At 42.2% G+C, this 26,287-nt stretch overlaps 1 protein-coding gene across 2 annotated transcripts in view; it reads right to left on the reverse strand.

Moving 5' to 3' along the window:
* The window catches only part of AGBL4 (AGBL carboxypeptidase 4), a 1,553,201-nt gene that overhangs the window by 1,465,478 nt on the left and 61,436 nt on the right, over window positions 1–26,287 (reverse strand). For both annotated transcript variants that reach the window (XM_053245332.1, XM_053245331.1), the window contains exon 3: window positions 7,010–7,134. In XM_053245332.1, coding sequence (XP_053101307.1) covers window positions 7,010–7,134 — 125 coding nt within the window. The remainder of the gene's footprint in view (window positions 1–7,009; window positions 7,135–26,287) is intronic.

Genomic DNA, 26,287 nt, shown 5'->3' on the forward strand with positions numbered 1-26,287 from the left:
GCTATTTTAATATGGAAGGTGGAGAACACTTTATGTTGTCCAATTCTATCAAAGTATTGAGAAATGAGATAGAGGGCTGGGCATCCAACTCCAAACAGCAACCTTTTCTGGCAACTGGGGATAAGAAAGGAGAAGAAACTAGAGCCACAGCATATTCTCCTAATGCTTCCAGGTTATTTCCAAGCAGCAAAAGAGCACTCACAGCCATTGTCAATCAAGAGTTCCATGTGTCATCCTCTAATTTGCCAAAAAGAGGATCAGCAATAGGGATGTTAAGTCCCATCCAGCTTTCAGGAAGACAGGCAAAGGTAATGAGCAATATGAGAACAAGGAGATAAGAAACAGTGAGGAGGGAGGAATGAGATCTGTGAGTGCTAACCCAGCAGTCTCCTGTGTATGCCAGATTTATTCCAAGAGCTACCAGTTGCCCAAACCTAGTATAAAGTGTGGGTGACTTGAGAAGTATGCTACAAACAAATTCTTAACTAGAAACAGAATTAAATGTGTCACATCACGGGTATCACAACACAGCATTCCTTTTGTTTACAGTATTTAGAATGCATTTTTGACATTCTGATTGATAGATGTCATCATATTAGAAAATTAAGCACACCTGGTTATTTAGATTCCCCCCAACAAACACCAGTGTTACAATCAGAAATATAAAATATGCTTGCTGTCATTTCAAAAAATTGGCAATTGAAATGTTCCTGCAGAGATTAGAAATAAAGCAAATGAATTTAACAACATTTTATCTATGTCTATCCATATTCATTATATTCTAAAGGCTGAAATATGTTGTGGCAGCTTCAGATCAGATGTGCACCTAGTAAGACTCCACAATCTCAATGTGTATTGTGCATAACAGTGCTGATTCAAAATAAATAAACCTATTTAAAAGGTCTCCTATGTGGAAGAATAATCATTTATTAATCTGCTTTGCTATGCAAGCTATTCACACAAAAGTTTCAAAAACTGCAATGTTATTTATTTCAGGATAGTAATCTATGCAATTGATTATTCTTTGTGAATGTATGAGATGCATATGAAGTTCTTATCTATCATTGCTTTGTTCTGGATTTAATTTACACAGCCTGGCAAGAAATACAAATACGAATATGATGAATATTTATACAGCGCTTTTCAACAAGAGTTCCCAAAGCAGTTTATATAGATATAAAAATAAATACATAAAATGGCCCCTTGTCCCCAAAGGGCTCACACTCTAAAAAAGAAATATGAGAAAGAGACCAGCAACAGCCACTGGAGGGATGCTGTGCAGGGGACGGATAGGGATAGTTGCTCTCCCCCTGCTAAATAATGTGATCACCTACAAATGTAGCCGTTCAGAACAAAGGTTTACTAGGGACAAAACTGTTTCCAATGAATTCCATCATACCCTACCCAATAGCCAATGCTCGCTGAGACATAACCAGACACAGACTCTCAGAAGCTGGGTACTGGATATTCAGAAGCTACTCTAAAAATTGTTCTTTGATATTAGGCTTGAAAACATACACATTTACTGTGGTCTAAGACAAGGATGCTTAACTTTTTCTGTTCTGAGAATCACACCGAACAAAGAACGTTGTCTTACTGCACTCAGTCTTTCACACTCATACACCACAAAGAGGGACACTTGAACCTCATTCACTGACTTATGCCCACATGTATTAAAACTGTTAAGAGTACTTTGTCAACAGAAACTTGACATCTGCTACATATGTCATAGCTACCTAATGGAACAACGGGAAATGCCTTGACTAGCAGCCAGAGGTTGCCGGTTCGAATCCCCGCTAGTATGTTTCCCAGACTATAGGAAACACTTATATCGAGCTGCAGTGATATAGGAAGATACTGAAAGGCATCTCATACTGCACAGGAAATGGCAATGGTAAACCCCTCCTGTATTCTACCAAAGACAACCACAGGGCTCTGTGGGTGCCAGGAGTTGACACCAACTTGACGACAAACTTTACTTTACATATGTCATAAGCCTAATTACTAGTAAAGCCTAAAATGGGACACAAAATTTAATGCTGCACTTTCAGAAGGATGCTGCTGAAACACAATACATGAAGCCTCCCTCACACAAGGGGTCAACACTCAGATCTCCAGCAAAGCACATGCCAGGTCACATGTGCATCAGAACAGAGGAATGTGATAATTCTCCCTTCACATAATTTCAAGGTCCTTAGATGGGGAGAGGGGAGATTTCCAATGGCAGCACTTACTAGTGGCTCACATACTTCACAGCATTCTGTGGTTGTTTTGCACAGCACAAGTGCTGCTGTGTCTTCCAAATGTAATTTGTGCTATAGCTCAACCAAGTTGTGAGACTGACCAAGGCTGTCTCAACCACAGAGCCCACTCTAAAGCCAGTTTGAAATGGGTCTAGATAATCAGTTTCCTCCAAAACTGCCTGGAGCTGGTTAGCCAATACTCTCTCAATCACCTTGCCCAACCAAGGGAGATTGGAGACCACCCTATAACTATCCATCTCTGAGGGACCTAGGGAAGGCTTCTTGAAAAGTGGCCTAATCACTGCCTCCAAACAAAGAGGCATCCTACCCTCCCTCAGGGATGAGTTAATGATATTAACTAGGCCATCTCCAATAATTTCCCTGCTAGACAGAAGCAGTCAAGCCGGACAAGAATCCAGAAACAAGAGGTAGGCCACACTGTCCCAAGCAACTTGGCCACGTCCTCAGGCATCACAGATTGAAACACCTTAACAGACTCCACAGAAACAGTGGAGTCCAAGTCAGCCCAAACACAGGCGATTTTGTCCATAAAGAACCTATTAAAAGCATCACAGCAGAACATAGTCTCCGGGGGCTGGTTCAAATTGGAAGGAGTCTGAATCAATCAAACTCCTCACAACCTGGGACAGCTCTGCTGAACGTGAACTTGCAGAAGTGATGCATGTAGACCAGAAGTGGGTTTTTTGCTGTACATACCGCCTCCGCATAAACGTTCAAATGGGCTCTGTGTTGTGTCCTGTCACATTCAAGCCGAGTGCTCCTCCACTTGCATTCCAGTCACCTATCGTGCAGCTTCAGACCCTGCAACTCCTCTGTATACTAAGCGGCTACTTTTAAAGCAGGTCAGAAGGGACACTTAGGAGTGATCGTGTCTACTGGCCTTGTGAGTTCCCTATTCCAGGTCCCCACCAGGGCGTTGACCGAGTCACTGGCAGCACCAACATTGAAAATCTCCAAGGCATTTTGAAATCCTACTGGATCCAGCAGCCTTCTCAGGCAAACCATCTTAATTTAAAACATACAGAATCAGGGGCACACCTAGGTAAACTGGGCACCTGGACCGCCCAGCCACAAACCCCCTCCCACACATAATCCCCCCTCAATCCTCCTTTTGGGGGCCCGTTACCAAACCTCCATGTTTTTAAAAAATTATTACAGCCGCCACATGCCACACCAAACCTCCATGTTCTATTTAAAATTATTATTCCTGTGGCCAAAGGGTAGCTGCCAAGGGGGAGCGGAGCATTTCTTCTCCCCTCTCCACACCTCCCCTGGTGACGGCGGGGGCCAGAGCAACACTGGGCCCATCCATTCGGGCCAGGATCTTTTGCCTACTGGAAGGCATGCCTGCACAGTTGAAATAGTCACAAGCTCGTGATGCCACAGCTTGCAACAATTTCCCAACTGCGCAGGCATGCCTCACAGCTGGCAAAAGACGCTGGCTGCTCCGGCCCATACCCCTGCTGGGGGGGAGGGGAGGAGTGCTCTGCTCCCCCCACTGGCAGCCACCACCTGGCTGCAGTAATAATATTTTTTTTAAAAAAAACACAGAGGTTTGGCAGGGCAGGTGCAGGGCAGGTGCAGGGTAGCTGCCGGAGGCCCCCGGCCCCAGCCATTTGGAGGCCCGCCCTGAACCTTGGAGGGCCAGACTGGGTCCCCAAGGTCTGGGAGTTAGAGTGCCTCTGTACAGAATGAAGTATTTAGATAATTAGATATGGCATAGGCCAAGCTCACTTCGGAAAGAAGCTCAGGAGAATGTCCTTTCCAATACTAATGCTGCAGCAGTAAAAAAAAAATGAATGGAGCAGGAGAGCAAGGGACTTGCTCCCTAGGAAATGCACATTATGCTCGAGGTAGGGGAGGCAGACCCCCAATATTCTACAACTTTCTCAATGAAGTTCTGCACAGGCATAATTGTATGTGTACCTACACAGAGACCACAAAGAACAATCAATAAGAATATTGTATCAAAATAATCCAGAACAATGTGTTTAGATCACACAATATATATGTCTGTATGTCCTTGACTGAACATTTATATATTCTAATCTATGTCAATACAAACATTTAGGTTCCTACCCAGTTATGTATGCTTAATTGACACATAAATAAATGGCATTTAAGCATGTGTAACTACATATCAGGATGCAGCTCTAATGTCATTAGTAAAGAATTATGAAAATGGAATAATGAGATGCTTAAAATGTTTTATAAGCTGTTGAGAGTATAGTAAAGAGACATTTGAATATTATTTTCTTAGACACAATATGATCAGCAAACAACAAGCACTTTATGCAACAATTTGTAACATTTATTTAATACACACAGGTTGCAGTGTCTGCTAGTGCCCATGTCTGGTAGCTCTCAGTCTAAGATACGGTTGAGATCTGATTACATTCATGCAGGATACATTTTAACGGAAATTTGAGAGATGAAAAAGATAGATTACAGAAAACATATTATAAAAATAGGCCTCACAAGTCAAAGTTAATAGTGAACCCATTCTCTTCTATGTACACAACCACAAAAACAAATATCCTGTGAGCTCTGGATATATATTGTATCTCTCCACAAGATCTCAGTACTCAATGAGAACAGTTCTCATTCATCTCATGGCTATATGATTTGATCATTGTTGACTAAGGCACAAAACATGAGAATGGGACCAATCATCCATGCTGCACCTGAAAATCTGATAACATATTTATGTTTTTTCCTTTATAATATTGATAGGATAGTCATGATATAAGATACAATGTCAAAATAATATACAAATATTTGTGTTAAAATAAGTATTCTTTTTAAAAAGAAAAAGAAATTTCTTTTCCATTAACCAGAATTACATGTTGGCTACAGGAAATATTTTGAGATAAAACATCATAATAAAAATCCATTATACAGCAAAGAGAAATGAAAATTTGTTGATTGGACAATATTACTACTGACAAAATGTGTTTGCATATTAAGCAAACTGCCATTAAATATAGTCTGAACAGTATCAATCTCCCTCTTTACCCTCTTTATTACTAGCTTTAAGAGTTTGACATTGCCAACACCATATTTGACAACCTTTGACCTCTCCAGCTTAATGGAGCAAGTTCTAACTTACAGCTGGGTAGATGACAGGTAGCCATTTACAGTAAGTATTTCACGGTCTCTTACAAACAACTTTATCTCAAAATTTACCTGAATAATATTTTGTCCCATCCCCGCCCCACACCAAAATTCTTCACTTTTTCATGATATAAAACAATATTGGAATCTGACCATCGTGTCCCAATTCACCAGTTTGTTTCCTCAGACCTGGCCAATTCCTCAAACATGGCCAATTCACACTTTGTTTCCTCAAATCTATGGCATATTATTTTAAAAAATGGTGCTAGTTAATTTATAAGAGGTTTAAATGTGAGGTATTGATGATACAACTTCTTAGCCAAATGACCTCTATATGGAAAAGAGGCAGAAAGGTTAAGGATGTGTTAACACTGACCCTTTTTAATAATATGTCCTATTGCTCCAAGATTTTGAATATCTGGGTCATAACACCACATGTATTAACTGATCAAACTCCTCTCTCTTGTGTTTCTTCTCAGAATACATAGTTCCTCAAGGACAAAGTAAATGGAATGCATTGTTATGGAAACTATATTTTAATCAGTCATTGGCTCTTCTGCAATTCAAAGGGCAATTTCCCTTGCTCCATTTCTCTTATTTTCATTCATTCACCTCCAATGACCCCGCACACATATTTTTCATAACATGTAACTGCTGAGTAAGCATTACGTTTACTCAGTGTTCACATGGAACGTAATTCTCTCTTTTTTTAAAATCCTGAAGGTTTTGTGCAAGGACAGCATGACATCCCAAGCAACTGGATGTTCCAGTGAAATTGTGTTTTCATACTAAAATCTTGGTAATTTATCTTTTTTTAAGAACCCAAGATAAAAACAGAGATCATCATGAAAGGCATTCACAAATAAATTCAGTTTTGAGTTGTTTAGAGCCACCTTAAAAAAATTTTTTTTAAAGAATCTTTGTTCTAGAAGGGTTTCCATCTGTACATAACAAATGACAATGTGGTTATCTGAGTGCCTTGGTAAAATGTTGCCTTTCCACTAAATCCTAGAACTAAATAAAGATTCTACAAAGCAGAATGGAACAAACCCTTGGAGGCAAGCACAAACGAGCTGGCTGTGTGCAAACACAAGTATCTGGTAATTATAGATGAACTAATGTAGAAAAGAAGTCTCAACGGACACAAACAAAACACAGAGATGAGAGTTAAGTCCCAAGAGAATGCTGAAAAGACATCCCAGATTCCTATATACGGGGCATGGGGTAGAAAAACCAGTCATGGAGAGCCTCTTCCCTCCAGGTACCAATAAACAGAAAGATCAACAAAAGAAACTGCCTTAGAAAGAGATGAGTTCAGTTCATTTATATCTCAGACAGCTGATAAAATAGTTTGAGGTAGGAAAGCAGGTGTTGCTTGAGGCCTTAAGGCCGAGTTTATGATCTCTTTAACCTAAGCATCTTGTATGATCCAAGACAAGAAAAAGGGACAGATTTTTTTCAACTGGGAGACAAAGCTATTGTCAAATTTATATGCACAACCAAATTCACTTCATAATTAAAGACCTTAAGTGTATAGGAGGACAAGCAAAATTACTAGTTCTCTAGACATTCCAAACATTTGTAATTCTCCAGTAAAAGTATACTGCAATTTTCATTTAAGTGGTACTTACCTGAGATTCTTTCACATTTTCAACTGTGAAATTGAACCAGACTCGAAAACGAGGATTGCATGTGTCTGGCCTGATGAACAGGTCAAATTCAAATTCAGTAATATGATCCACACGTCCAAGGTTACCTAAAATATTGTAACACAGACAGCAATGTCATTGATTCCAGAAAAATCCTCATATCTGATAACATTTCTGTTACATAATTATTTTCCAAAACACTGAATAAAGTTTTATGAAAAGTCCTAGTAAACCTCAACCTGCTTGCTATGTGAACACATTCATATTATGGCAGAAAAGACACTTACGAGATATAGACATTCACAATGGCTTGCTCAGGCCAGCTTTTCTTGGTTTGGGGTTTGGGTGGTAGTTGGCACCCATGGGTGCCTAACAACCAACCTAGTTTTGGAGACTCAAACCAGTTTGAACCAGTTCGAATCATTTTGAATCAAACCAGGTTCAGTTTGGTTTGAATTTGAACTGGCAGGTCGAACCACTGCCTTGTTTGGTTTGAATCTGAACCGTCGAACCGGTTCAAATTCAAACCTGTTTGCACATTCCTATACAATTCCCCATGTTATGTTCATGTCTTCCAAGATGGAACTGGGGCTTGAGAGCACTCAATTCTCCTTAAACAAGCCCCACTGGCACTGAATGATTGGCAGTCACTTCTGTGTGATGCCAGGGGACTGAATGGAGTATTGGGCTATGGACAAAGTTTTGCACAGGCTTGATCAATGATTAGTTAGGGAGCTTCACTGTGGGTCAATGTCGCCACTGAATCCAAGGCCTTACAATGGAGAACACTGACCTAGATGGTTTGGCAAGACAAAAGATGAAACTATTTCTGGCCCACACTCTGGAACAAAAGGACATCTTCCCTTCTCTGGATTCACTGCTCCTCCAGAAAAAAAATCTTAAGAGCTGCCACAGTTAACCTTAAGGTTGAGCTAGTACTGCTACCACCAATACACAGTGCCCTAAACATAACATAACAATGTAAGAACAGCCCTGCTGGATCCATCTAGTCCACCATCCCGTTTTGCACAGTGGCCCACCAGATGCTTCTGGAAGCCACAGGCAGGAGTTGAGGGCATGAGTTCTCTCCTGCTGTTACTACCCCACAACTGGTACCCAGAGGCACCCCACCCCCGAGGTTGGAGGTGGCCTACAGCCCTCTGACTAGTAGCCGTCAATAGACCTCGCCTCCATGAAGTTATCCAAACCCCTCTTAAAGCCATCCAGGTTGTTGGCTGGCACCACATCTCATGGCAGAGAATTCCACAAGTTGATTATGCGTTGTGTGAAAAAGTACTTCCGTTTGCTGGTCCTAGATTTCCTGGCAATCAATTTCATGGGATGACCCCTGGTTCTAGTGTTATGGGAGAGGGAGAGGGAGAAGAATTTCTCTCTGTCTACTTTCTCCACACCATGCATGATTCTATAGACCTCTATCATGTCTCCCCACAGTCATCTTTTTTCTAAACTAAAAAGCCCCAGGTGTTGTAGCCTAGCCTCATAAGAAAGGTGCTCTAGGCCCCTGATCATCTTGGTTGCCCTCTTCTGCACCTTTTCCAGTTCTACAATGTCCTTTTTGAGATGTGGTGACCATAATTGTACACAGTACTCCAGGTGTGGCCGCACCATAGTTTTGTATAAGGGCATTATAATACTAGCCATTTTATTTTCCACCCCCTTCCTAATGATCCCTAGCATGGAATTGGCCTTTTTTACAGCTGCTGCACATTGAGTCGACACTTTCAATGAACTGTCCACCACAATCCCAAGATCCCTCTCCTGGTCAGTCACCGACAGCTCAGATCCCATCAGCATATACTTGAAGTTGGGGTTCTTCATCCCAATGTGCATCACTTTACACTTGCCAACACTGAGCCGCATTTGCCACTTTGTCACCCACTCACCCAGTTTGGAGAGATCCTTTTGGAGCTCTTCACAATCAGTTATGGATTTCACTACCCTGGTGGTAGCAGTAAGGTTAACTGTGCATGGGGATTATTTTATGTATGTATGTATTTATTTATTGTTAAAGTTACATTTAATATGTCCGGTTGCACATATTATAAATTTAATATGCCCGGTTGCACATATTATAAAAATATAAAATAATTCTGTGCATTTCTGATAACAAAACCGCATAATCAAAACAAGGAGACAGTAAGCTCTAGATTTTTATGAACAAAATGATTACTAATGTTCATTATTATCACTGTTTATATACCATAAGTGTCTTATATATAAAAAGAATAATGATAAAAGAAAATGATTTTTTAAAAAATAATAATAATGAATTTATTGCACCTAAGCAAAACAGTAAGAACAAAAAGGCGGATATTGCAACCCAAGCATAATTTTTATTCAGAGCAGATACTTTCTGACATGGTCATTATACATATTGAACATGATCACTCCTTGATGTCAAACAGTGTTTGGAACACAACTGAAACAATTTCAGTAATCAAAATTCTGTGGAACAATAAGAATTATCTAAATGTATCCTTTAGATAAATATTGTTTTAAAATAAGTTTAATCTGTTTAATCTTTTAGGAAGATATGAACAAACCATATTTTACAAGGCATTTGGAGTTCTCCTCTTCAAAGTTTTCTTGTTAAAATACTGGGCAGCATCCAGAATAGTTAGTGATAACAAAGCACCATTGAAATCAATAGGTAAGTTAATCTTGACTAACTTAAGTCTAATTAATTTTAATGGGACTTAGTCACAATTACCTTAGTCTGAATGCTGTCCATAGTCTACTTCTATACAATAGGTCCACTGTATTTTAAAATTAAGTTCATATCAAACAGATAGACCCTCATCATCCAACCATCAATTCCTGCTCATTTTAGGATAATTTAGGCCTCCTACACAAGAATAGTGCAATGTAAATTATTCAAAATATAAGCACTATAAAATTATATTAAAATGATTTTTAGGTTTATAGAAAAAGTCTATATAAGTGAACGTAATCAGAAAGCTAATATTACAGTTTTATATAGCATACAATATGCACTTAATTTTTCATAAAATATTTAACCATAGTGATTTCTACATCAGTAAGAAAGGTTGCATTACATAAAGAAAGAAATCCTGTTCAAGTAAATGCTAGCTAGAATTTCTAAGTATGCCAACAATTATCATAAAAATGCAAGAAAATGCAGATATGTTAAGCAATCCTAAAATCTTCTTAAACCACACATTGTGCTTTTCTACAGAGAATTTTAAGATGAAAAATAGACCTTGAGGGTCTTAGACAAGCCTCAGGCAATATAAAAGAAAGGTCAAACACACTGCTAAAAAGGACTGTTATCTTCAGAACAACAACTTATCAGCCAGCTTGCAGCCCTGCTTATTTACAGTTATTGGTCCCAGAGGAAGTGCACTTCAACACAGGCCACGATTACTTTGTAATGAGTTTGCCAGAAATGGTAAAGGAAACTAATTTGTAACAATGTGCTGTTACTTGCACATGAACTTTTGTAGACACTTTTTTTTTGTCCAGCAATGAATAAACTAACTTCAGCCTCCCTAACAAGCAGTGAAAACAGAAGTGCCCACAAAATACTGACTTGCAAGCATGAATGTGTTGAAATATCAGTAATTATCTCTCTCATCTGTCCATTTTACTATTCATGACAGCAATCAATTCCCCTGTGGTGGCTATACAGAATAAAGATTTCAGGAGATGAATTTGCACACGCAAATTAACACAATTTGAAAGAAAATAGGTTGCACCTGTCACATATTAGTAACAAAAGGTCAGATGCCCACTTTCACACCTAGAACACTTGGAAATTGTGATTGCTTTGCTTGTGGGAATATAATTCTGGTTTAGACTAATAGAGAAAGTGAGTACCGTAGTGAACAAAAAGAGAAAAAGAATTAAACCTTAGCTAAAAGCTATCAATAAATCCAGTCCTCAAACTACAAGTGAATAGGAGTAGCAAAGCAATCTTAGGTAGTTTTTCAAAAGAACTATACAAACTACACCTCTATTTTTGTCAATATATTGCCAGGTCTTGAAATACTCTTTTTCATCTACACAATAAAAATCTGGACAAGTAAGCAATAGAAAATCATTAATACACTTGCAGCTGCATTTCAATCTATACAAAATCCTTAAATAAAAACAACCTGGGAACAGACCTGCAGAATTTTATAATATACACATCATTTACAGTGCCTGGAACCTGGGATCACATCCAAGGAAGCCAAACAGAATTAATGTATGATTTCAAATACACTTTTAAAATATACTGAACTTAAATATGCATTGAAAATGACCTTTCTGGTTATTGAACAATTATGTTGATATACAAAATGCACTATAGAATAGGCAATCAGCTGAATGCCCCAGCAAAGATAACAGAACTGAGATGATAACGTGAAGTAATTTTATAGATATATTTGAAGTGAAAGTGGAACTTCAGGGACCAAAATCTCAAAAAGTCCTTTTCTCTGATTAAAAAAAAGAGAGATGTATTCAGAGTACTAGTTTACATGTTTTCATTTTTTATTGTTTTTGTTTCAAGCAGAAAGATAAATGAAAATGATGAAGTGCAATCAAATCAAACAAAGGATGCATACAGAGAAAAAAAATAAAGAATATATAACTCAAAATCACATGTAAGAGTGCTTACAGGCTCTTTTGAAACGCAGCTGAAACTGTCTTTGTAACTAGCTGATATGGCCCCCACAGGGTATACAGGTATTAACACCACCACCACACCCTCTAGGGATGCTTAGAACACCGTTTCTTGCCTTATTTTATGTGTAGCCTTGGGAATATGCAAAACACAGGCAAGGGCAGGCACTCTTACAGGTCTAGAGAGACCGGGGCCACTTCCAGCCTTTGAGGCCCCTAGCCACAATAAAAATAAAAAATTATGACACATAAAAACAATATAAGGCACGAAAGGAAGCTGGGAGTGTGCGTCACATTCTGGTCTGATAGGGATGCACATAAAAACAAGTTGTGAAACTGATTAAATGCCAAAAAATTAACAAGTGTTTAAATTTGAGGCCCACTTTGAACTTGAAGCACAGGTCAAATGGCCTTCACAAACACATAAAAACAGCCCTGCTGGATCAGGCTGAAGGCCCATCTAGTCCAGCATCCTGTTTCACACAGTGGCCCACCAGATGCCTCTGGGGAGCCCACAGGCGAGCGGTATGTGCATTCCATCTCTCCTGCTGTTGCTCCCATGCAACTGGTTTTGAGAGATTGTGCCTGATTGTGCCCACAGCCACCAGACTAGTAGCCAATGATAGACCTTTTCTCCATGAATTTTTCAAAGTCCCTTTTAAAGCCGTCCAAGCTGGTAGTCATCACCACATATCATGGGAAAGAATTCCATAGATTAATTATGTGCAGTGTGAAAAAGTACTTTATCTTGTCAGTCCTAAATTTCTCAATGTTCCGTTTCATGGTATGACCCCTGGTTCTAGTGTTGTGAGAGGAAGAAAGCATTCTCTCTGTCTACCCTCTCCACTCCACCTCGATCATGTGTCCCCTTAGTTGCTGCTATTCCAAATAGCACCCTAGATGCTGTAGCCTTGGCTCATAAGGAAAGTGGTCCAGGCCCCTGATCATTTTGGTTGTCCTCTTCTACACCTTTTCCAGTTCTACAATATCCTTCTTAACTTACCATGACTAAAACTGTATGCAGTACTCCAGATGAGGCTGCACCATCGATTTGTACAAGGGCATTATAATATTAATATTTTTATTTCCAATCCCTTTCCTAATGATCCCTAGCAGGAAATTGGCCTTTTCCACAGCTGTGGTTCACTGAGTTGACACTTTCAATGAGCTATCTGCCACGACCCCAAAATCTCTCTCCTGGTCAGTCACTGACAGCTCATATCCCATCAATGTATATGCGAAATTGGGGTTTTTTGCCCCAATATGCATCACTTTATACTTGCTAACACTGAACCACATTTGCCATTTTGTCACCCACTCCCCCAGTTTGGAGAGATCTTTATGGAGCTTCTCACAATCTTTTATGGATTTCACAACCCTAAATAGTTTAGTATCTTCTGCCAATTTGGCCACTTTGCAGTTTACCCTAACTTTTAGATCATTTATGAACAAGTTAAAGAGCACTGATCCCAGTACCGATCCCTGGGGGACCCCACTTCCTACCTACCTCCATTGTGAAAACTGTCCATTTACTCCTACTCTGTTTCCTGTCCTTGGCAACCCTACCCACACTACATTGGACATCTGTCATAGCAAGACCTAATATATATCCCATCTTCCAACATATGGTACACATTATTGTAATTATAAAATCCACTGGAAAATTAAGGTAGTTCTTAATTTTTTCATAGAGTGTACTTGCTACTTAAAAGGTTGAGAATCATTAGTCTAGAGCAGTGGTTTCCAATCTGTAATCCTTCAGATGTTGATAAACTAATAACTGCTACCACGAGCAACCAGGGACCATCTTGCGCTGAGGAGAGAAAATAACAAATATTTATATACTGCTTTTCAACAAAAGTTTCTAAAGCGGTTTATACAGAGAAATAACTATGTAGAGAAGAAAGAAGTGAGACTAAGGCCAATGTAAAGATGTAAACATGTGACTTGATATATTGTTCTTCAATGTTTTTGTAAATGGTTTCGGGAGGTTTGCCTGAAAACTGGTGTATAAATGTAAAACACGACAAAGAAAAAATACAACTCCCAGCATCCCCAACCACAATGCTGGGAGTTGTAGTTCAGCAACATCTGAAGGACCCCAGCTTGGGAACCACTGCTCTAGAGGATCTTCAGAGCTTCCTGTTGTTGCTCAAAAGTCATAAAACACGCTTAAGAACCATCATACCATAGGCGGAACTGGGGGGGCAGGCAGGGCATGTGCCCTAGGCACCACTGAGGTGGGGGCGCCACACCAGTTCCTGCCACCCCCACCCCATTGCCCACCTGCCCAGCCCCAGGGCCCCTCAGCCACTTGCCTCCAGCTCCGGCCTAGGATCGGCGAGGCCTAGGATCGGAGCAGCCTGCAAACTGCAGAGCTCTTCTCTCCCCGCCTCTCAGCTGATCGGCAGGTAGGCGGGGCTTCCAGAGAGACCTCGGAGTAGGCCTCTCTGAAGCCTGAACCCAGCAGGCCCCAGCAAGCCAGGAAGGAGGCTGGCAGAGCTCCCTGCAGCAGACCCTCCCTGTAGCAGACCAGACCATCCAGCACAGCTTTTGCAAGGTAGGCTGTGAATTCCTTTTTGTGGTTACCCCCATTATATAGGGATCTGCTTGCCATAGGGCTTTGATATGGGTGGTGGGGCGAGACTGAGAAGTCTCTGAATGTTTAATTTAAAACAGACTGAAAAATGTGCTGGCTTTAAAAACAAAAACTATCTAAGGCCTATAAGTGGCTTGTTTCATGTCAGAAAATTACAAAAACTTCTGTAATAAATATTTATTTATTCATTCATTCTTTCATCCTCTCTAATAAAACGCTTGGTGTCCGTCCGTGGATGGACACCAAGCGTGTGTCCGTGCCTCCCTGCCCTGTTCTGGGCATGCGCGAAGTGCAGGCCCAGAACAGGGCAAGGGAGACACGCTCGCCGGCACCCGGCAGCCATCTTGAGCGGCCAGAAGCGGCCGCCCCGAAGAAGCCGGAGAGGTGGCGGCGGGGGAAAGTGACCGAGGCGGCAGCAGAGCCGCCGCCTCGGCCAAAATAGACGGAGGCTGGGGCGGAGCGGAGGCCATGTAACTTTAAAAAAAAATGCTCCCGCGGCCCACGCTGCCGACCGCCCACCCTCCCTCCCAGCTGCCGAGTCCCCCTTACCCTGGCCGACTGCTGTCAGCCGAAGACAGCCCTTAATTTAAGAGGCAGAGAGGAGCTCGCAAGCAGAGCTCCTCTCTGTGCAAAGCCTCTTGCCAAACTGCCGCTTTCGGCGCTTGCTCCCTTGCGCCCAAAGCGGCAGTTCGGCAAGAGGCTTTGCACAGAGAGGAGCTCTGCTTGCGAGCTCCTCTCTGCCTCTTAAATTAAGGGCTGTCTTCGGCTGACAGCAGTCGGCCAGGGTAAGGGGGACTCGGCAGCTGGGAGGGAGGGTGGGCGGTCGGCGGCGTGGGCCGCGGGAGCATTTTTTAAAAAGTTACATGGCCTCCGCTCCGCCCCCGGTCCCGGCCTCCGTCTCCCCGGCCTGGCGGGGGCAAGTGCCTGGGCCGATTTGGCCCTTAAAGGTGGGGGGGGCAAACGGCGGAGGGAGGGGGAATGGCGGCGGGGGGCCAGGAGCGCCGTTGCTAGCGCCCATTATTCAACGGGCCAAAATTCACTTGTTCATTTATAAATGCACTTATGTTCAAGTTGTTTTGCAACCCAGAAGGTCTGAGTGAGAACTGTGAAGCATGTGTTGTGCTTTTATTTTATTTTTTTCTTTCTTGTATGTGAACTGCTCTCCAATAACTTGCAGGGACTTCAGGGTAAATCTGGCCAGCATGTGAACGCAGCACCTCCATTCCAGAGGAGATGTGTGTTAAAGCGCTTTAAAAGCCTCGTGTGAAAAACCTCCTGGAATCAAACATTACTGAATTTGTTCAGAATTCTGAGAAAACAAACATAGGCTCACCCTGCATGGTTGAAGTCTCCTTTGCTAATCTGCAGCGAGGGGGCCATTTTAATAATTAGTGTTGCTAGTGTGTTCTAGGCATTAAAAGTAGCACAAATATATAGTACTCATTGTATATAACTATATACTGTGAAGTGTGCATATGTGTATTCAGTGAAATGTATTTCCAGGCAGCATACTTATTTTGAAATATCAGACTTAAATCCTTGGGGGCCTGGGGTGTGTGGACGCCCTGGATTTTGAGGGGCTGGGGGCCCATTTTAAAACCTCATCTTGGCCCATTCCAACCTTGCTATGCCCCTGTCGGTCACTACACATGGGTTTTCTGCACAGCACCTGCACAGAAGAAACTTCCATGTAGAAAATGTGTCTCTTGTAAATTGACCCTGAATTTTCCATCCATGACTGGGATATTTGATAGTTAGAGTCAATAATAAAAGAACAGCACACTGCTTGTGACAGGAAGGGGCAAATTACAATGATTTCTTAGTCTGGCAGGGGCTGGTTTTGGCCCTGGCAGAACTTGGCTGTCTGTTCCTGTTGCAAATGCCTCTGTCTAGTGTGGCAAACTAATGTATCCTCCTCCCTCTTGGTGTCAAAGTAAGCACTGGTGTGGTGAATGCACATATACCCCATCATGAGCCAACAGTCATCATAAGACAAAGGCTGGCAGGAATCATTCACTGGTTTATAGACCCCCCACCACCACCTTCTTCTTCCCCTATTTTGCTAGTGGCTATTTGGGCAGGTGATCCTCTAGGACAAAGTCATGTTTTTTAAAAAGGATGAGATGAGACAGAGAAAATGACACTTGGAATCCTCGCATAATTCCTGACTGTTGTTCTAAGTCTTTTACAGAGATGGCTCATATTTTCAGGTTTTGATCAACAACCATGTCTAGATGGTACAGTGTTCCTTTTAACAAGGATTTCCAGATATTGTTGACTACAAGTCCCATCATTCGTGTTTGGACAGGAGCGCAATTTCAGTGCTTGCCCTAGGCGCTATTTGCCCTAGTTACGCCTCTGCATCATACACAGCCAGTCCTCTCATAAGAGATATTATCTTGCAGGCATCCCTAAGCTCTTTTCCTGTGCTGAAAATGCCTCTGGTAAGGAAGCACCAAATCAGCTTGGGCACCCATATCCGATTCAGCAGGGCAGGGATAGTTTCCTTTAGAAAGCAGGTAAACAGGTCCTTACCTGCTCCTCTGCCACCCCAGTGCTTTTCCAGGCACGACACTCATTGCGCGGCTGCAGTGCTGCTCCCAGCAGCCTGTGTGTAGCATTGACATGTGCAGCGGCCGTGTGTGCCAACTCCACACGCAGGCTGCTGGGAGGAGTGCCGCTGCCACATGCAGCCTTTTGAACAGTGAGTGCTACACCCAGAAAAGCAGTGGGGCAGTGGAGGAGCAGGTAACAACCTGCATACCTGGTATTTAAAGGAACTGATCCCCACCCTGCCCAAGCCAGTTCAAGCACATCCCTACCCTCTGGGGCCCTCCACAGAGTGGTATCCCAGCCAGAAGCCTCATTGTCTTCACCACCAACATTCCCACAGCTGGGTGGGAAAGAGCAATTTGTGTTTGAAAGTAGCTACATATGCAAAGACCAATTGCATATAATAGTTGTTTCATGAAAATAGGTCCTCACCTGTGGGATGGGGCTGTAGCTAGATGACAGAGCATTATTATTCACAGTAACAACCACAAAGAACAATAATAATGCAGAAGGTCCCAGGTTCAATTCCTGGTATCTCCAGGTGTGGCTGGGAAAGACTCCTATCTGAAATCTTGGAGAGCAGCTGCCAGTCAGTGCAGACAGTACTCTGCTAGATGGACCAATGATCTGACTCTGTAGATGGCATTTTCCCATGTTCCTGTCTTAGAAAGGCCCCAACCACCCAGGATATGTTCTGTATACTTATGGCAGACAAGCCTGTTTTTTAAAAACCTAGTGTACGATAATAACATGCAGCAGGTAAAATCGTGCAGAAGACCTGCCATCTCTGATTAATTAAAAAATGGATGGTTGTGAGAAAGGGTGGTTTCCTGCCCAGATTCAAGCTTTTGAATCTGGAAAACTCATCTAATCCTGGTTTTATTGCCAAAGTCTCCACAGTGGAGTGGCACCTGGATTAGCAGGGTGGGGTGGAAGAGACAAATTCTAGAATACTAGCTTAACCTGCTCAGAGCATCTGCGCTCTAGTACCTGATTGCCCCTCTCACCCCCTGACACAGCCCACCTCACCTTAGAGATCTCCCACCCTCACTTGAGCTGCACTCCTGCCCCTCCTTCTCCACCCCATTGCTTCCACCCCCCTCACCTCTCTTGGTCATGGCTGCAGCGTTCCTGTTGCCTATTGACCAAGCTGCAGCCTCCTATCCCCAGAGACCTTGCCACCCAAGCCCCGCTCCTGCTCCTCCCCACAGGAGCAGTAGCTGACCAGGCGTTTCCTCGCTGCTGCCACTGTCATGGCCACTCATTCCCCTCAGGCTGCTGACAGGCCCAGGCCTGTACCTTGCCTGCCTGCCTCCCTCTGACAATGGCCTCGGTAGCCCCAAACAGCAGCAGTGGTTGCCTGGACCCTTCCTTGCTGCCAGTGTCACCATAGCTGCTCATCCCCCTCAGGCTACTGACAGGCTCGGGCCCTTCCCTCAACCTTGCTTCTGTCTCTCTTCTCCTCCCTTCTTTTTTTCTCTTTCTCTCTCCTCCACTCACTCTTCCCTACGCTTTCTTCCCCCCTTCATGTTCTCTCTCTCTCTCTCTCTCCCCTCACCCTTCCCCCCTGAGTTAACAGATCTTGTTCATCTTGTTTACTCATCTAATTCTCACAATGGCAGCCTCCTTCTCCTGAAGGGGCTCTTTCCTCCCTCACGACCCCTCTCTTCCCACAACCCTGCCTGCTATTATTTGATAGATAGATAGATAGATAGATAGATAGATAGATAGATAGATAGATAGATAGATTCCTGTCTTCTACAATCAAAAGCATCTTCTGACCAGTAAGTTGCATTCCAACTGACCTTAACCAACACAGGCTCCTCCTCCTTATCTGCATATGGAATCCCCACTGCCCAATCACCATGGTGCTTCTGCTCTCACAGGCTCCTTCTCCCTATCTGCATATATACATATACACAGCCCAATCAGGTCCTTCTGCTTGCGAACTCTCGCAAGAGCTGCCACGCACAGGATTAGCCATGGGTATGCCTTAGAGAATTAAATATATAGATATGACACATTTTAGGTCTCCATCTCCGGTTCTAGTAAAAAACTTTATTTCGGTCGTAGACCAGCAATACAACAATATTAAAATAATAATGATAATAACAATAATAAGATGATAATATAAAATCAGACTACATTTATACGCATTTGGCATATTATATAACAATATTTGGCCACGATATGAATAACATCCGGATTAGGATTAGTGAGCAAATAGTTTAAATAGAAATCCTCTCCACGACCCGGAAAATTTATCAAAAGTGGGGCAATTTGTTGGCGTCTTATGTCTCTGTAATATTCACAATGCAGTAAAACATGAGCAGTTGTTTCAACGTTACCAGATCCACAAGGGCATAATCTTGATGTGTATGGTATACCCTGGAATCTCCCATGGAGCACAGCTGTTGGGAGAGCATTTACACGGGCAAGTGTTAGAGCTCGTCTAAATTTTGGAATTAAAATGCTACTTAGATATGTAGCAGGCTTGAGCTCGGTGCACTGGCTACCTATGTAGATGCTACTCGGTAACTTTGCATGATCCATCTGCAACTCCACGTCATGGATACGTTGCACAATTTCTCTTCTGGCCTGATCGAAACCTAATCTAATAAAATCATCATGAGAGAATCCATATAATAGAAGTTTTTCTGTAATTGCCAATTGCCAATTGGATTTAAAGGAGTCTTCCAGAATTAAATGCACTAAGCCGACTTTCATGAAAACCAATTTTAACCAGTAGAGTATGATAGATCTCCAATAGTGTGATTCAAATCTAACCAGACCCACCTCCCTTCTAATAACAGTATTTGGGACACAACATGGCAGCTGTAATATAGTTCTTATGAACTTAGTTTGCAGTGTTTCTAACGGAGCAAAATTACTAAATGGGCCCAATTGTGCACCATACATTATCTGAGGATACACTTTGGCCAATAGTAATTTTATTGCAACAGGGATGTACAGAGCTCCCCGTGAAAAATAAAATGATTTGATCAGATTGATTGATAATTGGGCGCTCTGAATAATATGTTTTTGATGCGCAATACGGGAACCAGATGAGTGGAATACAACACCTAAGTATTTATAAGATTGAACTTGTTCAATTGTGTTCCCATTCATGTGCCAGGTATATCTCTTTGGCTGTTTAGCAAACACCAAAACTTTTGTCTTTTGGTGGTTTACCTCTATCATCTCTCTGTTACAAAATGAACTTAATTGTGCTAGTGCTCGACGTAGTCCTATGGGCGTCTGGGATAAAAGGATCATATCGTCTGCATACAGCAGGACTGCAATGTGTTTCTGTGCCAGTTTTGGAGGGTGCATAGACATGTCAGATAAACAGCTCACCACTGAGTTGATATAGATGTTAAATAAAGTAGGTGCCAAAATACAACCCTGCTTTACCCCTTTACTAGTTGGAACATCTGACGTTAAATAACCATACTGGTTGCAGCGGACCCGCAATCGAGACTTCTCATATAGTTTATAAATTAATAATAGTAATCTCTTATCAATTTCCAAATCTATTAGTTTTTGCCAGAGCCTGTCTCTTGATATGGAATCAAATGCTGATTTCAGATCTATAAATGCAGTATAAAGTGCAGCACCCGACTTAGCTGTATATTTTTCAACAAGATAATGGAGGGTCAGGGCATGTTCTGTAGTAGATCGACCTGTTCGAAAGCCAGCCTGTTCAACTGCAAGAATGTTCTTTTCCTCAATCCAGTCCACCAGCTTAATTGCTAAGTGTTTAGCATAAATTTTACTAATCACACTCAGGAGGCTTATAGGCCTATAATTTGCAGGATCACTCCGTTTACCTTTTTTGTATATTGGGACTATTATCGCCACTCCCCATTGTGGTGGAATTTTTGCCGTATTATCAATAAATGTGAACAGTGAGGCTAAAACTGGAACCCACCAGTCTAGGTTAGACAGAATCACCTCTATAGTAATATAATCGGTTCCAGGGGCTCTGCCTTTTTAAAATTGTCTTACAAGACCTTCTACTTCCGAGCAGGAGACCGAGTCCCATCTTGGGGGGTCAGTTATATATGCCTCAACATTCACCGTTATGGCGTCATTTCGTCTATACATTTCGTGAAAATGATTTTCCCATTTATCAGCTGGAATTATACAATCAGGTAAAGTGGGGGCTCTTCCTAATGAAGGTGCTACCAAGTGCCAAAAGGTGCTTTGATTTTTCAGTTTGGCCGCTTCTATTAACTCCTCCCCTCTCTGTATCATCCATTGAGATTTCTTTTGCTTTAATAGTCTCTTATATTGCCTCCTCATTATTAGTAAACCCTGTACATTGAAGTTAGTTGTAGCATCTGTGTATCTATCAAATGCCTTTATTAATGAACCTTTCGCCTCTTGGCAGTCTCTATCAAACCAGGGACAAGAAAGAACTTTCCGTCCAGTTTTTGGCCTAGTGTTAATGAGCATTGGGTGTATTAAGGTTAAGAGGCTATCATAGTGTTCTAGCAGGCAGATACCATCAGGGGCAGATGTCCCTTAAATAATAACATTCCGTAACAACTGGGCTTTTGAGGAGTTTAGTAAATCAGTAAGACGTGCAGCCTGCCCAACCGTCCATTTTACCCTTTGTGGGGCATTTCCCTTTGGTATGCCCAAAGCCCATTCACAGTCCAAAGAACTTCTCCCTCTTAGTGTTATGTTCAGCAATAATGGAAAATGGTCACTTTCCGGGTGAGGTATCACTTGAAAGTACCCCACCCATGGTGCTAAATTTCTTGTTACAGCAACATAATCAATTAATGAGGGATTTGGGCCCGTCCAGTGCGTATACTCAGCCGGATAATCCGGTTGCATTGCACCATTGAGCAAGTGTAGGTCCAATTTATGGAGAGTTGATAATAAATTCAGACCTGAAAAATTAATTATAACATCCTTCGACTGCCTTATAATTAGGGGAGAAGGGGTAGGTAGCATTACCGTGTAGAAATGGTATTTTGCAAAAACTGCCTCATTATTCTTCCCCAATCGGGCATTAAAATCACCAGCAATAATCAGATGAGAATCATGATGTACTATTAATATGTCTGTAATAAAGGTTTCCAGTTTGGCCCATGTCTCTGTCACCTCTGTACTTGAACTCATTGGTGGTATATAAATATTAATCAGTATCAATTTAAAGGTCCCAATAATAAGTTGGGTAGCAAGGGCATAAGGGTCTAACTTAGTAAGCAGGGACAGTTGTGATGTCAGAGCTGTGGAGGCCAAGACTGCCAAGCCACCACTAGGTCTGCCTCTGCGTGCAGTTCTTACTGCATTTAATGAGATTGCAGTATAACCAGGAAGAGTAATATCTTCTGTCAACCAAGTTTCCTGCATTATCAATATCTCATGCTTAGTGATAAAGGACATAAAGTCAGGGTCTGTAATTTTAGACCTTAAGCCAGCCACATTCCATACAAGTGTTGCAACCTGGTTAAAAGGCCTTGAATGTCAATCTGCAACCAGCATGTTTCCCTGTTCAGATGGCGTAGGTCCTTGGATCTGTCCCATTATTTCAGATGTTCTCTGCAAAGATCTATTGCAGCACTCGTTGTCCAGCGGGATTATTGTCCTCGATGATACTGTGTCTAAATCAGGGAGTCGCTTGACCTCATGCTCTAGGAAGCTGTTTACACTAAAAGTATCTTTACCCAACCTAGTTTGGGCATCTCTCTTTGGCGAGGAATTGTCCTTAGGTGTTAGTAGAGCTGTGATGTTATCAAAGTGAGGGTCAGTTAGTATCCCCCTCCAGCTATTTTCCTTCAATTGAGCATTTTCATACAGGGCTACTCTCACATGGTCAATCAAGAGTTGGTTATTGTGTATTGGGCCTTGATTTTGCAGGTCCACCACTGAGTCGTGTTCCATAGAGAATTCAGCAAGATCAGCAAAAGCTTGTTGTTCTAACAAATTAATCCTTGACTGAGGTTCGTCAGAGGTTTTCTGGAGGTTCGCCAAGTTCTCTGCAATTTCTAGTAATGTCTTTGGGGTATTCTGTGATCCATCAAGGGCTAGATTGGTATAATCATAGGGAGTATTATGCCTTTTTTCTCCTTCATTTGAGGAAATTTGAGTCAGTATCTCATTTTTCTGTCCCAAATGGTTGTTCAGTCTCACTTGCTTTACCATCCCCTCTGGCACAATGCTATGAGCTTGACCTTGAGAGCTAGTCTGTGTTGAGATTTCCCTAGTTATCTTCTGTTCGCTTCCAGTAAACAATGGCAGTCGGTTCTCAGATGGCTGTGGACTTAACCCTCTCCTCACTAAGGTGGTCTTAACAGTATTAGTAAAATGTCTTCTGACTTGAATTCCAAACCACGCTAAATGCGCCCTCATCTGAAGGAGTATTCTTGGAATTTTCTCATCTCTGAAGGTGAGCAGAATTCTCTGATGAAAATTAACATCAGGCAAATATGTATACTTTACAAGGTCTCTACCCAGAATATGGCATTGTGTCAGCAGACTTAATGACCTAAGAATGGCTGATTTATAACTCCATTTAGCGTGATTAACTGGTATGCGCTCTATGATAAGAGCAATAGAGTTCGCTTGTAGCACACGATTTGCTCTGGTGTCCTTCATCTGTCGAGATATATGCTGCTTCATCTCAGATTTCACTGATCTTGAGACATCTGGGCAGCTAGTCTGCTGTGGTCTGTTAAAAAGCTCGGACTGTACTTGTTTCAGCATAAGAGTTATTGCATCCACTTTCCCTTCCATACTACGTAAAGTTTGAAGGGTGAGCTGCAAAGTATCAGCCATTAACTTACAAAGCTGAGCCAACATTGCATTCTGCTCCGATGCAGTATTCTGCCTACTGGCCGTTGTTAAAGGGTCAGAATTTACTGCCTTGATAACACTGTTTGTAATATCTGTAATGTCATTAGAGGATCCTAAAGCCTCATATCTATTGTAAGTAGAGAGCTTAAATTGAGGACTTACAGAAGGAGTTAAGTACTGTCCATACGAGATTGCTTGGAGCGTCTCCCCCGTTCTGTGAATTCTGTGGATTCAATCGGCTCAGCAGCTGGACTTGCACGCGAGCGTTTTTTCCGTCCCATAATGAGGTTCTGTTTATTGTAGTAATAAATCAAGTTGGAGTTCTCTTTTTATCTGCAGACGGTTTGACTCGAAGAAGTATTCAGAACGGCATTTTACAGGAAAAACACAAGTATTTCGGAGGAGCTCTAAAAACTCCAGCCGTTCACCTCCATGTTGGCTCCTCCCCTCTAGTATTTCAGTGAGTTGCCTCTGTGCCTCTAAAGCTTTCTGGCTTTCAAATTACAACTTATTATTGATTTAGTGCCACAATATGCATGGTACTTTGCAAAGTGCTTTTTTGCTCCCTGCTGAAGGAGAACCAGCATGGCTTCTGCAGAAGTAAATCTTGCTTCACCAACCTTTTGGAGTTCTTTGAGAGCGCCAACAGGAGTGTAGATAAAGGTGATCCAGTTGACATAGTATACTTGGATTTCCAAAAAGCTTTTGACAAAGTTCCTCATCAAAGACTCTTGAGGAAACATAGCAGTCATGGGATAATGGGTCAGGTTCACGTGCGGATTGGTAACTGGTTGAAGGACAGGAAACAGAGGGTAGGTATAAATGGAGAGTTCTCTAAATGGAAGAAAGTAAGAAGTGAGGTACCTCAGTGATCTATACTGGGACCAGTGCTTTTTAATTTATTAATAAATTATCTAGAAGTTGGGGTAAGCTGTGAGGTGGCCAGATTTGCAGATGACACTAAACTTTTTAGGGTAGTAAAATCCAAAGCAATCAATTAGTCTTTATTACAGTGATAGACCGGCATAAAGTATGGGTGATTACATGTTAAAAGTGAGAGTAGATAAAAAGTGATTACGTATGGAATGGTAATTAAGGTACATATTAATAATAATAATAATAATAATAATACCAAAAATAGTAGAAAGTACACGAGAAGTATGAGGGCATAAAAGCCAGAAACGTAATAAAAGTCATAAAAGTGCATAAAAGGCATAAAAAGAGGGGCATTAAAATGGATGCAAAAAGATTAAAAGACATGAGAAGACAGAAATACATAAAAGCCTAAGTAATAAAACTGGATAATGGTCAAACTATAAAGCTATAAGGAGCAGTAAACAAAAGGGAGGAGTGTAAGTCTTTCTATTGAATCAGTATTGGCTGAGCAAAGTGTAGAGCCCACCCTGATTTGAGCTATTGGTCACTGACCAGGAGAGGAATCTTGGGATGATGGTAGACAGCTCATTGAAAGTGTTGACTCAATGTGAAGTAGCTATATAAAAGAAGAACTCCAAATCCATGCTTAGAATCAGTAGGGAGGGGATTGAAAATAAAATGGCTAATATCATAATGCCCTTATACAAAACTATGGTGCACCCACATTTGGAGTACTGTGTACAGTTCGGGTCACCTAAAAAGGGCACTATAGAACTGCAGAAGGTGCAGAAGACAGAAACCGAGATGATTAGGAGCCTAGAGCACCTTCCTTATGAGGCAAGGCTACAACACCTGGGGCTTTTTAATTTAGAAAAAAAGACAACTGACAGAGACATGATCTGGGCTGTCCCTGGGAGGGTGCAAGGTTGGGGAAAAGTGGTACACCCCCTCAGCCACACTCCTCCTTTGCAGCTCCTCACCCCACCCCCAGCCCTGCTAGATACTCAGGGAGCTTGCCATGTTCCTATGCTACACATCACTCTCCTCCACCTCCCAGCTCCTTTCCATTCAGAACTGTGAGCCTTGATCCATGGCCTCTACATCTTCTTCCTTCATTGGCCACTGCTGGGCTTCTGCAATCAATTGGCATGCCTGGCTATTGCAGGGCAGCTCAAGGAGGCGGGACCTGCCAGCACCACCCTGAGTCTCCATCACTCCTGGAGTTTCTTCCTGGCCAGGGTTCCCACTTTAGGTAGCTCTGGATAGATAAAAGCCCAGGGGAGGAATGGAGCAGCTCAGAGCAAATCCCCACCATGAAACCTTGCAATTGGGTCCCATGCACAGCTGCTCTGCTTCTCCTCTTCTTCCTGCTAGCTGAGAGTGCTCTATAGAGCCATGGTAACTGAAGTGATGGGGGCTGGTGAGAGAGTGTGCATGCACCTCCAGGCCATGTGCCTCCCCTCCAAGTAGCAGCTGCTCTCTCTGGGCTTGGGCTGCAAGAAAAGCAGCCATGGCCCTGATGGCAGGGGCTGGACCTGGCACCTGGTTGAGGAAAAAGCAGGCTGCTCGCTCGGCTAGTGTGGGGCCTGTCCAAGCACAAGACAATTGCCCTGGTTGCCCTGTCCAAAGGACAGCCCCGAACACGATAGAGCTCTATAAAATTATGCATGGTATGCAGAGAGTGGATAGAGAGAAATTTTTCTCCCTCTCTCAGCACTAGAAATAAGGGTCATCCCATGAAACTGATTGCCAAGAAATCTAGGTCCGACAAAAAG

This window comes from Hemicordylus capensis, chromosome 4 (genome assembly GCF_027244095.1).
Source record: "Hemicordylus capensis ecotype Gifberg chromosome 4, rHemCap1.1.pri, whole genome shotgun sequence".
Taxonomy (NCBI): Eukaryota; Metazoa; Chordata; class Lepidosauria; order Squamata; family Cordylidae; genus Hemicordylus; species Hemicordylus capensis.